The following is a 12,948-nucleotide window of genomic DNA, read 5'->3' as shown; positions in this document are numbered from 1 at the left end:
TCTCCCAGGCTGGAGTGCAGTGGCGCGATCACGGCTCACTGCAGCCTCGAACCACCGGGCTCCAGCGATCCTCCTGACACAGCCTCCTGAGAACTAGTTTTTTAAATTTTTAGTAGAGATAGGCTCTTGCCATATTGTCCAGGTTGGTCTCAAACTCCTGACCTCAAATGACCCTGCCGCCTCCCGAAGCGCCGGGACCACAGGCGGGGAGCCACCGGCCGGCCTCTGTGTGCACCGAGGAGCCGCGCAGCAACCGCCACGATCCAGCTTTAGAACATTTCCATCATCCCACTCAGCCTTCCTGCGCCCCTGGTTCCCCATCTATAAATAGATAATATGCGCCTAGCTCTCTAGGTCACCGGCACATTGTACCCATAATTATTATACTTGTCAATGCCACATTTCTAGGTTTTAACCTTCCCGAAGCGCAGCACCCGCCCCCAGCGCAGCCCGTGTCCCCGCACGCAGAGGAGCCGATCACGGGTGGTAGGTGGATCCCGGAGGCCCCGCCCCAGGCCCCGCCCCCCCGTGCGCCCAAGCTCAATCGCCTGAGATCGGGGAATCGGGCTTCTCCTGGCGCCCTGGCAGCGGCGCGGGGCGTGGCTCCGGGCTGGATTGGTGACGCCTGGGCCCCGCGGGCGCCTGCGCAGTGGTCAAGGCCGCGCTGGCGCCGGGGGGCTGTGGGAGTGTCCGTGGCTGCTCCACCGCTGACGCCGCACCATGGCGGACGAGGAGCTTGAGGCGCTGAGGAGACAGAGACTGGCCGAGCTGCAGGCCAAGCATGGGGTAAGCGCGCCAGCCCCTGCCATGCCCGGCCCCCGCGGGGCGCCGCCCTCGCCCGGAGTGGAGGGCGCGCCTCCGGGGCGGAGGCTCTGGGCGCCTCCCCCGGGGCCCGTTCCCCGGCGCTGCCCTGACGGCCTCGTGGCCGGCTCCGAGGTGGCCTCGCCGCTTTCTCCGTCGCGAGGGGCACGGGAGGCTGGCGGCGGGGGCCGCCACGTGCCCGGGCGTTGGGGTGTGGGGTCCCCTGGCCTGGAGCGGGCTCGTCCTGGCGGGCCTGGATCCAAGCACAATCTCAGCTTTTGGAACCAGCAGCAGCCGGACCGAATTCAGTTTTTCCGGAATTCAGTTGTTCTGACCCAAGTTTAGCTGACAGGTATTGAGGGTCCGCTGTGTTCCCGGTGCTGAGCGCGCGGCGGGGTGAGAGGAACGCTCGCCCCGCCGGGATGACAGGGAGGGGCCGCCCGGGAAGCTTGGATGGATCAGACGCCCGGAGAGGCGTTTCTGATAGAGAGAGGGACGGGGACCTTAGGGACGGAGGGCGCAGTCTTTAAGTTACCGTTGTCCCTAATACCGAGGCCCGTTTTATTTTACAGAAATTATCCCTACACGTAAAACACGGTTTCGTAATACAGGGATTCCCCTCCCCAGGGTGCTCTGTATTCCAAAGCGTTCTGTGAGGTTGATTTTAGACGCTCATCAAAACGTTGTAAGTGGAAACTAGTTCATTGATTTCTGTGAGGCCCAGTTTCTTCATTATTTGGGGAGTTGTTTCTGCCACTGCAAGAGACTGTGATGTATAGGAAAAAACGGAACCGTTCCTTTTTCCCCCTCCCCCCCCCCCGTGAAATTTCTCTATTAAATTTAATTTTTTTTTCCAGGATCCTGGCGATGCGGCCCAACAGGAAGCAAAGCACAGGTATGGGCTGGAAACCTGAACTTTTTGAACGATGGTTTCACCAAATGGATTTCTTAAGCTTTAGTTATTTTAAGCAGGTGTGTGACTCAGATTTTTTGTTTTGCTGGAATGGTGATTTGGCCAAAATCATCCGCAGGGTATCTTCATTATTATTAGTTAAATAAACACTTGTGCAGCTCCACCTCAGACCTTGTATGGCAATTACTGGTTGATGTTTCTCTGCCAAACTGTGAGTACCTTAAAATGAGCTTGATAATAGGCAGCTGTGGCAGTTTCCTCGGATGTGGGGGTGACATGAGTCCGGTGCCTCACTTAGTAAGTGCTCAATAAGTGTTAACTGTTAAACTGTTCTGACTGTTTTATCCCAACACAGGGCAGAACACCTGAGACAGATGCAGGTAATTGGTTCTGTGGCAGGTTTATTGAATGAGTATGTGATTACCTTATTGCTACCGTTGTTTTTAAATTGCGGTTAAAATTTCATCTCAACCATTTTTAAGTGTGCGCTTCAGTAGTGTTCACACTCTAGAATGTTTTCATCTTGCAAAACTGAAACCCTGAGGTTACTGGACAATTCTCCATTTCCCCTTCCCCACCTTCTAACTTCTCTCCAACAAATATTGATAGAGCACCTACTCTGGGTCAGGCACTGTGCTGGGTCCACAAAAATAGGAAGGCAGGGGAGGGTTCGGGAGAAGACAGATGGTAAGAAGCATCTGGAGTAGTGATAGGAAGTAAAACGATGCGAATTTCATTGATTCTACCATGTACATCTTTTCACATATCTGAAATCAGGATGCCTTTTATAACGCATTGCTCTTGCCCCAGATTCTTCCAGAGGGGATTTACTTTAGACTGCCACCACTTGAGTCCATTTCTGAGACCACTGAAAGTTAAATTCTCTGCTTGAGGTTTTCCCGTGCCTCCTCCCTAGTAGTGTGAATTCAGACACCAACCCTGTAGGACTGAACTTTTTTCTTCTTCACTCAGGGCCAGGTGCATGCAAGCTTTTGTACTGCCTCTTACTGCGTGGCAGATTGATTTCTTCTTTACCTTGTACTGAGAATGTTGCTCTTTGATACTCCAGTGGTGGGATCAGAACTCACTGCAGCCTCAAACTCCTCCTGGGCTCAAGTGATCCTCCCACCTCAGCCTCCTGAGGAGCTGAGACTACAGGCGTGCACCACCATGCCTGGCTAATTCTTTTAAACTTTTTTTTTTTTTTTTTTTTGAGACGGAGTCTCGCGCTGTCGCCCAGGCTGGAGTGCAGTGGCCGGATCTCAGCTCACTGCAAGCTCCGCCTCCCGGCTTCACGCCATTCTCCGGCCTCAGCCTCCCGAGTAGCTGGGACTACAGGCGCTGCCACCTCGCCCGGCTATTTTTTGTATTTCTTAGTAGAGACGGGGTTTCACCGGGTTAGCCAGGATGGTCTCGATCTCCTGACCTCGTGATCCGCCCATCTCGGCCTCCCAAAGTGCTGGGATTACAGGCTTGAGCCACCGCGCCCGGCCAACTTTTTTTTTTTTTAATAGCCTCGCTATATCACCCAGGCTAGTCTCAAACTCCTGGCTTCGAGTGATCCTCCCACCTCGGCCTCCCAAGATACCCCAGTTTGAATGGAGGTCTCTGTTAGACCTCTCATTTGTAGGGTGGGGTTTTTTTTTTTTTCATTTTTAGAGATACGTAAAACCATGGTGCATCTTACAGTTGATGGCATCTTAGGGTTCTGTGATATAATGGTTTGTGGCAGGCCAGGTGCGGTGACTGAAACCTGTAGACCCAGCTACTCAGGAGGCCGAGGTGGAAGAATCACTTGAGGACAGGTGAGCTGATCGTAGCTGCAGTGAGCTGTGATTGCACCACTGTACTCCAGCATGAACAGAGTGAGACACCATCTTTTTCTTTTTTTTGAGATGGAGTCTTGCTCTGTCACACAGGCTGGAGTGTAGTGGCACAGTCTTGGCTCACTGTAACCTCCGCCTCTGAGGTTCAAGTGATTTTCCTGCCTCCACCTCCCAAGTAGCTGGGATTACAGGCACCTGCCACCATGCCCGGCTAATTTTTGCATTTTTAGTAGAGACGGGGTTTCACCATGTTGGCCAGCCTGGTCTCAAACTCCTGACCTCAAGTGATCCGCCCACCTCGGCCTCCCAAAGTGCTGAGATTACAGGCGTGAGCCACCATGCCTGGCCTAGACCCCATCTCTTAAAGTTTGTGGCAGGGCTGCAGTAAAGAAGTGGCCTATGGAAATGAGCTTTAAGCCACATTCCATGAACCCAAGGGCCTCTGAACTGGGAGTAGATAGTGGGCACAGCCAGCCCCAGCTCTCCCTCTCAGTTGAGCCAAAGCATCTGTGCTCATTTGTTTTTAGATTCCTTAAAAGATTTCATTTGAAAGAAAAAAACTTAAGTCCATGAGACCACTGTCCTGTGGACATGAACTACTTTCTCTTTGGGTAGGTAGGAAGAAGTGAGGATAGTTGTAAAGTTATAATTTCATTCCCCTTCCCCACCCAGAAAAATAGAAGTGAGAGTCTAAAAACATGGAATCTGGCTGTAGCTTGGCCACAGTTACCTATGTCTCTTTAGCATAGCCTCCTGGATCTCAGCTTTAAAAAAAAAAGATACAGATTAGTCACATGGTCCTTCTAATTGCCTGAAATCCCACTATAAATTTGTAGCACCTGTCGTGCAATAGGTACTTAAGAATGTTAGTGATGGTGTTTGAGGCTCCACTCTGATGAAAAAAGCTCACCTTCCAGCCTGGTAGGTTCTCACCTGTGTAATATAAAGCTGGTTCTTTGAGGGCAAAAGGGGATTCTACTTAAATGTAGCTGCAGCCTTGTGTAGAGCAAGTACCATAACACTGTGTATACTGCAGGCCCCATGTGGAGACACTGGATGAGTTCTTTTTTGTATGTTCCAGGGGAATGCCGACAGCTTTGTTTTAATTGTGCTTGACCTATGTTTTTGTTGTAGGGAAGCAGAAATGAGAAACAGTATCTTAGCCCAAGTTCTGGATCAGTCGGCCCGGGCCAGGTGTAAGCATCTTTGATTTCATTTCCATAAAGTTAGCTTGAGTTAGTTGAATGGGGTGATTATATGCCATTATCACTAGATGAAATATTTGCTTAGGCTGAAAACACTTGAGATTGTAAGAAATGCGAAGTTTATAAACCTAGGGAACTGTACTTTAAGCCCTATTAAAAGTACGAGGTCACTTCTCTTACCAAGATTTTCTCCAGGTGCGTATTAGGTAAGATTTATAGGAAACTCATAGGGCCAATCACAAAATGTTGCTGGTAGTTGACATGGGTGATGGGGACTTAGGGACTTTTTATATGTGTTGTCAGTTTTAGTGTATGTTCAGAGTTGTTCATCATAATAAACCAAAACCTGTAGAAAGAAAAAATGAGCCAATCAGAATAAACTGGCATTTTCTGTGTTTTAACTGGAAGCCCAGTTTGAGTGTAGAAAAGGTGGCCACAGGTGGATCACCACCATTATGTATGTGTAATAGATAAACTGCTTTCCAGAGGGCAGTCATATATTTTAATGGAACAGGAAGCATGGTGCTTAGAATCTGAGAACCCAAGTTTCATCTTGGCTGGGCCACTACCCCCACATGCCCATGTGGAGATTGGCATAGCTGAACTTCAGTTTTCTCATTTTTAAGAGGAGTAACAATACTGCCTTGCCCTACACTGGTTGAGAAAGAAGCTTGTGAAGTGCTTTGGAAATGGCAATGCATAGTTTTAAGGTATAACGTAAGTGCATTTGATTTTAATGGTTTTTGCATATGTATTTTTTCTTTTTAGTAAGTAACTTAGCACTTGTAAAGCCTGAAAAAACTAAAGCAGTGGAGAATTACCTCATACAGATGGCAAGATATGGACAACTGAGTGAGAAGGTAAGCTTAGACTGCCTTGAGGAACTTTACCTGCTTTATCAAAACATGGCTTCAAAAGGTCAGCTGCATCTTCATTGGATTACAGAATTCTTGCTGACTCTTAGAAGAAATTTTTGGAGAGAATAGTCATACCTACCTGAGAATTAATTGCCTTTCCTAAATTCCTCTGCTTTGCTGCTTTCCTGGCGTTGCTCTGGAACCTTGTTGGTGTCTGTGACTGTTAGGGTCAGCTAGCTTCAATTGCCCCTGCACTGGAAACAAGCTTTCTCAGTAACACCAATTAAAATACTACCAGTGTAAGTAGAAGGTGTGTTTTGCAGATGAGAAGGTGCTAAGATCCCTTGGATATGTTCTGTGTGTTGCTGTAATGCCATGAGGGGTATGTTCTGACAAACCTGACCTTTGAGATCCAGATGAGCCCCACCTGCCCTGAGAAGCCCTCTGCCACCACCACAGCCTAACCGAATCAGTCCTGTCCCCTTAACCCCTTACACTGAGAACTGCTTGTGTATGTGTTGGGGGGGGGGGTGTGGGGAGCTGGTTAGGCTGATCATTTCCGAGTGTGACTTACCTCCTTCAAGGGGATGTTTAAGCTTCTCGGGCAGAAGTGGTGTGTCTGTATTCCTGACACCAAACACAGTGGTATATGTGGTTGTCACACTCAGCTGGTGATGATAAAGGTGTTCCTAAATATCTGTTAGCTTTCAGTTTTCCTGAGGAAGCAATTTTATGGATACTTCCCCCTCCTCAAATGAGGAATAGCAGAGCAAATTTTATTTGGAGCTTAATCCAATAGTTACAACCAGTAGTTTCAACCTCCTTCCTTACCACTCCTTCCCTCCTGAGCTCTTTCCCCACACCTCAAAAAGACTACAAAGTGATTCCATCTGCAGAGGTAAATTCTTTGTTTAAAAAAGTACTGTTTTTCTTTATCTTTTCTGGTTCTCCTAGGTATCAGAACAAGGTTTAATAGAAATCCTTAAAAAAGTAAGCCAACAAACAGAAAAGACGACAACAGTGAAAGTAAGTATCCCCAGATGCTCGTGGCAAATGAAAAGATGGATACTTTAAAGATTAGTGTTGAATATACATCTACCACACATTTTTCAGCCCAGAGACATTTTCCTTTTATAACACGTGAAAGTTGGGAGAGAAAGGCTGAATCTGTTGGGGGAGGGTTCCAATTTTTATAGGCTCTTGACTCCATTCCCACCCTTTAAGTTCACACTAAGTTGCTTTAAAGACACAAATGTCTTGCTAAAATTGGTAGAAATGTTCTTTTCTCAGAAAATGTGAGTTACTCTTCATTAGAAAGGTTCTGACACTCACTTAATTTTCCTCCCAGTTCAACAGGAGAAAAGTAATGGACTCTGATGAAGATGATGATTATTGAACTACAAGTGTTTACAGACTAGAACTTAACGGAACAATTCTAGTACAGAAGTTAAGATCTGATTAAATATTTACTTTGTTTATTGTCTATATGCCTTTTAAAAGAAATAAACTTGTTATGCAAATAAAATATTTGGGTAAGTTTTTTAAGTTCTAGGGTACATGTGCATAACGTGCATGTTTGTTACATATGTATACTTGTGCCATGTTGGTGTGCTGCACCCATCAACTCGTCATTTACATCAGGTATAACTCCCAGTGCAATCCCTCCCCCCTCCCCCCTCCCCATGATAGGCCCCGGTGTGTGATGTTCCCCTTCCTGAGTCCAAGTGATCTCATTGTTCAGTTCCCACCTATGAGTGAGAACATGCCATGTTTGGTTTTCTGTTCTTGTGATAGTTTGCTGAGAATGATGGTTTCCAGCTGCATCCATGTCCCTACAAAGGACACAAACTCATCCTTTTTTATGGCTGCATAGTATTCCATGGTGTATATGTGCCACATTTTCTTAATCCAGTCTGTCACTGATGGACATTGTGGTTGATTCCAAGTCTTTGCTATTGTGAATAGTGCTGCAATAAACATACATGTGCATGTGTCTTTATAGCAGCATGATTTATAATCCTTTGGGTATATACCCAGTAATGGGATGGCTGGGTCATATGGTACTTCTAGTTCTAGATCCTTGAGGAATCGCCATACTGTTTTCCATAATGGTTGAACTAGTTTACAGTCCCACCAACAGTGTAAAAGTGTTCCTATTTCTCCACATCCTCTCCAGCAGCTGTTGTTTCCTGACTTCTTAATGATTGCCATTCTAACTGGTGTGAGATGGTATCTCATTGTGGTTTTGATTTGCATTTCTCTGATGGCCAGTGATGATGAGCATTTTTTCATGTGTCTGTTGGCTGTATGAATGTCTTCTTTTGAGAAATGTCTGTTCATACCCTTTGCCCACTTTTTGATGGGGTTTTTTTTTTCTTGTAAATTTGTTTGAGTTCTTTGTAGGTTCTAGATATTAGCCCTTTGTCTAATGAGTAGATTGCAAAAATTTTCTCCCATTCTGTAGGTTGCCTGTTCACTCTGATGGTAGTTTCTTTTGTTGTGCAGAAGCTCTTTAGTTTAATGAGATCCCATTTCTCAATTATGGCTTTTGTTGCCATTGCTTTTGGTGTTTTAGACATGAAGTCCTTGCCCATGCCTATGTCCTGAATGGTATTACCTAGGTTTTCTTCTAGGGTTTTTATGGTATTAGGTCTAACATTTAAGTCTCTAATCCATCTTGAATTAATTTTCGTATAAGGAGTAAGGAAAGGATCCAGTTTCAGCTTTCTACTTATGGCTAGCCAATTTTCCCAGCACCATTTATTAAATAGGGAATCCTTTCCCCATTTCTTGTTTTTCTCAGGTTTATCAAAGATCAGATGGCTGTAGATGGTGTGGTATTATTTCTGAGGACTCTGTTCTGTTCCATTGGTCTATATCTCTGTTTTGGTACCAGTACCATGCTGTTTTGGTTACTGTAGCCTTGTAGTATAGTTTGAAGTCAGGTAGCGTGATGCCTCCAGCTTTGTTCTTTTGACTTAGGATTGTCTTGGAGATGCGGGCTCTTTTTTGGTTCCATATGAACTTTAAAGCAGTTTTTTCCAATTCTGTGAAGAAACTCATTGGTAGCTTGATGGGGATGGCATTGAATCTATAAATTACCTTGGGCAGTGTGGCCATTTTCACGATATTGATTCTTCCTATCCATGAGCATGATATGTTCTTCCATTTGTTTATGTCCTCTTTTATTTCACTGAGCAGTGGTTTGTAGTTCTCCTTGAAAAGGTCCTTTACATCCCTTGTAAGTTGGATTCTTAGGTATTTTATTCTCTTTGAAGCAATTGTGAATGGAAGTTCATTCATGATTTGGCTGTCTGTTTGTCTGTTACTGGTGTATAAGAATGCTTATGATTTTTGCACATTAATTTTGTATCCCGAGACTTTGCTGAAGTTTCTTATCAGCTTAAGGAGATTTTGGGCTGAGACAATGGGGTTTTCTAAATATACAATCATGTCATCTGCAGACAGGGACAATTTGACTTCTTCTTTTCCTAACTGAATACCCTTTATTTCTTTCTCTTGCCTGATTGCCCTAGCCAGAACTTCCAACGCTATGTTGAATAGGAGTGGTGAGAGAGGGCATCCCTGTCTTGTGCCAGTTTTCAAAGGGAATTTTTCCAGTTTTTGCCCATTCAGTATGATATTGGCTGTGGGTTTGTCATAAATAGCTCTTATGATTTTGAGATACGTTCCATCAATACCGAATTTATTGAGAGTTTTTAGCATGAAGGGGTGTTGAATTTTGTCAAAGGCCTTTTCTGCATCTATGGAGATAATCATGTGGTTTTTGTCTTTGGTTCTGTTTATATGCTGGATTATGTTTATTGATTTGCATATGTTGAACCAGCCTTGCATCCCAGGGATGAAGCCAACTTGATCATGGTGGGTAAGCTTTTTGATGTGCTGCTGGATCCGGTTTGCCAGTATTTTATTGAGGATTTTTGCATTGATGTTCATCAGGGATATTGGTCTAAAATTCTCTTTTTTTTGTTGTGTCTCTGCCAGGCTTTGGTACCAGGATGATGTTGGCCTCATAAAATGAGTTAGGGAGGATTTCCTCTTTTTCTATTGATTGGAATAGTTTCAGAAGGAATGGTACCAGCTCCTCCTTGTACCTCTGGTAGAATTCAGCTGTGAATCTATCTGGTCCTGGACTTTTTTTGGTTGGTAGGCTATTATTGCCTCAATTTCAGAGCCTACTATTGGTCTATTCAGGGATTCAACTTCTTCCTGGTTTAGTCTTGGGAGAGTGTAAGTGTCCAGGAAATTATCCATTTCTTCTAGATTTTCTAGTTTATTTGCGTAGAGGTGTTCATAGTATTCTCTGATGGTAGTTTGTATTTCTGTGGGTTTGTTGGTGATATCCCCTTTATCATTTTTTATTGCGTCTATTTGATTCTTCTCTCTTCTTTATTAGTCTTGCTAGTGGTCTATCAATTTTGTTGATCTTTTCAAAAAACCAACTCCTGGATTCATTGATTTTTTGGAGGGTTTTTTGTGTCTCTATCTCCTTCAGTTCTGCTCTGATCTTAGTTATTTCTTGCCTTCTGCTAGCTTTGGAATGTGTTTGCTCTTGCTTCTCTAGTTCTTTTAATTGTGATGTTAGAGTGTCAACTTTAGATCTTTCCAGCTTTCTCTTGTGGGCATTTAGTGCTATAAATTTCCCTCTACACACTGCTTTAAATGTGTCCCAGAGATTCTGGTATGTTGTATCTTTGTTCTCATTGGTTTCAAAGAACATCTTTATTTCCGCCTTCATTTCGTTGTGTACCCAGTAGTCATTCAGGAGCAGGTTATTCAGTTTCCATGTAGTTGAGCGGTTTTGATGGAGTTTCTTAGTCCCTAGTTCTAGTTTGATTGCACTGTAGTCTGAGAGACAGTTTGTTATAATTTCTGTTCTTGTACATTTGCTGAGGAGTGCTTTACTTCCAATTATGTGGTCAATTTTGGAATAAGTGGGATGTGTTGCTGAGAAGAATGTATATTCTGTTGATTTGGGGTGGAGAGTTCTGTAGATGTCTATTAGGTCTGCTTGCTGCAGAGATGAGTTCAATTCCTGGATATCCTTGTTTACTTTCTGTCTCGTTGATCTAATGTTGACAGTGGGGTGTTGAAGTCTCCCATTATTATTGTGTGGGAGTCTAAGTCTCTTTGTAAGTCTCTAAAGACTTGCTTTATGAATGTGGGTGCTCCTGTATTGGGTGCATATATATTTAGGATAGTTAGCTCTTCCTGTTGAATTGATCCCTTTACCATTATGTAATGGCCTTCTTTGTTTCTTTTGATCTTTGATGGTTTAAAGTCTGTTTTATCAGAGACTAGTATTGCAACCCCTGCTTTTGTTCCCCATTTGCTTGGTAGATCTTCCTCCATCCCTTTATTTTGAGCCTATGTATGTCTCTGCATGTAAGATGGGTCTCCTGAAGACAGCAGACTGATGGATCTTGACTCTTTATCCAGTTTGCCAGTCTGTGTCTTTTAATTGGAGCATTTAGTCCATTTACATTTAAGGTTAATATTGTTGTGTGTGAACTTGATCCTGCCATTATGATATTAACTGGTTATTTTGCTCGTTAGTTGATGCAGTTTCTTCCTAGCCTCAATGATCTTTACATTTTGGCATGTTTTTGCAATGGCTGGTACCGGTTGTTCCTTTCCATGTTTAGTGCTTCCTTCAGGGTCTCTTGTAAGGCAGGCCTGGTGGTGACAAAATCTCTAAGCATTTGCTTATCTGTAAAAGATTTTATTTCTCCTTCACTTATGAAACTTAGTTTGGCTGGATATGAAATTCTGGGTTTAAAATTCTTTAAGAATGTTGAATATTGGCCCCCACTCTCTTCTGGCTTGTAGAGCTTCTGCTGAGAGATCTGCTGTTAGTCTGATGGGCTTCCCTTTGTGGGTAACCCGATCTTTCTCTCTGGCTGCCCTTAAGATTTTTTCCTTCATTTCAACTTTGGTGAATCTGGCAATTATGTGTCTTGGAGTTGCTCTTCTCGAGGAGTATCTTTGTGGTGTTCTCTGTATTTCCTGAATTTGAATGTTGGCCTGCCCTTCTAGGTTGGGGAAGTTCTCCTGGATGATATCCTGAAGAGTGTTTTCCAACTTGGTTCCATTTTCCCCCTCACTTTCAGGCACCCCAATCAGACGTAGATTTGGTCTTTTTACATAATCCCATACTTTTTGCAGGCTTTGTTCATTTCTTTTTCTTCTTTTTTCTTTAGATTTCTCTTCTCGCTTCATTTCATTCATTTGATCCTCAATCGCTGATACTCTTTTTCCAGTTGATCGAGTCGGTTACTGAAGCTTGTGCATTTGTCACGTATTTCTCGTGTCATGGTTTTCATCTCTGTCCGTTTGTTTATGGCCTTCTCGGCATTAAGTATTCTGGTTATCAGTTCTTCCACTCTTTTTTCAAGATTTTTAGTTTCTTTGCGCTGGGTACGTAATTCCTCCTTTAGCTCTGAGAAGTCTGATGGACTGAAGCCATCTCTCATCTCGTCAAAGTCATTCTCTGTCCAGCTTTGATCCGTTGCTGGCAATGAGCTGCGTTCCTTTGGAGGGGGAGATGCACTCTTATTTTTTGAATTTCCAACTTTTCTGCCCTGCTTTTTCCCCATCTTTGTGGTTTTATCTGCCTCTGGTCTTTGATGATGGTGACATACTGATGGAGTTTTGGTGTGGGTGTCCTTCCTGTTTGTTAGTTTTCCTTCTAACAGTCAGGACCCTCAGCTGTAGGTCTGTTGGAGATTGCCTGAGGTCCGCTCCAGACCCTGTTTGCCTGGGTGCCAGCAGCAGAGGCTGCAGAAGATAGAATACTGCTGAACAGCGAGTGTACCTGTCTGATTCTTGCTTTGGAAGCTTCCTCTCAGGGGTGTACTCCACCCTGTGAGGTGTGGGGTGTCGGTCTGCCCCTAGTGGAGGATGTCTCCCAGTTAGGCTACTCAGGGGTCAGGGACCCACTTGAGCAGGCAGTCTGTCAGTTTTCAGATCTCAACCTCCGTGTTGGGAGATCCACCGCTCTCTTCAAAGCTGTCAGACAGAGTCGCTTGTGTCTGCAGAGGTTTCTGCTGCTTTTCTTTGTTGTTGTTGTTGTTGTTTCGCTGTGCCCTGTCCCCAGAGGTGGAGTCTACAGAGACTGGCAGGCCTCCTTGAACTGCTGTGAGCTCCACCCAGTTCGATCTTCACAGGGCTTTGTTTACCTACTTATGCCTCAGCAATGGCGGGCGCCCCTCCCCCAGCCTCGCTGCTGCCTTGCGGTTAGATGGCAGACTGCTGTGCTAGCAATGAGGGAGGCTCCGTGGGCGTGGGACCCTCCCGGCCAGGCGTGGGATATTATCTCCTGGTGT

The 12,948-nt window shown here is 44.8% G+C and overlaps 1 protein-coding gene across 3 annotated transcripts; it reads left to right on the top strand.

The window, feature by feature from the left end:
• Positions 1-526: 526 nt before the first annotated feature.
• Positions 527-7,122, top strand: PDCD5 (programmed cell death 5). 3 transcript variants are annotated; one of them, XM_025367135.1, is made up of 6 exons: positions 527-786; positions 1,659-1,696; positions 4,675-4,736; positions 5,514-5,605; positions 6,557-6,628; positions 6,951-7,122. In XM_025367135.1, the coding sequence occupies exons 1-6, from the start codon at positions 721-723 to the stop codon at positions 6,996-6,998; spliced, it is 378 nt and encodes a 125-aa protein (XP_025222920.1). In that variant the 5' UTR covers positions 527-720; the 3' UTR covers positions 6,999-7,122. The 3 variants fall into 3 exon arrangements, 2 of the variants coding, with proteins under 2 accessions (XP_025222920.1, XP_025222919.1); XR_003116872.1 differs by having other exon boundaries at positions 653-786; positions 5,514-6,628; XM_025367134.1 differs by having other exon boundaries at positions 653-786; positions 5,514-7,122.
• The last annotated feature ends 5,826 nt before the right edge of the window (positions 7,123-12,948 follow it).

This window comes from Theropithecus gelada, chromosome 19 (assembly GCF_003255815.1).
Source record: "Theropithecus gelada isolate Dixy chromosome 19, Tgel_1.0, whole genome shotgun sequence".
In the NCBI taxonomy this organism is placed as follows: Eukaryota; Metazoa; Chordata; class Mammalia; order Primates; family Cercopithecidae; genus Theropithecus; species Theropithecus gelada.
This window is presented reverse-complemented; position numbering and strand designations above follow the sequence as displayed.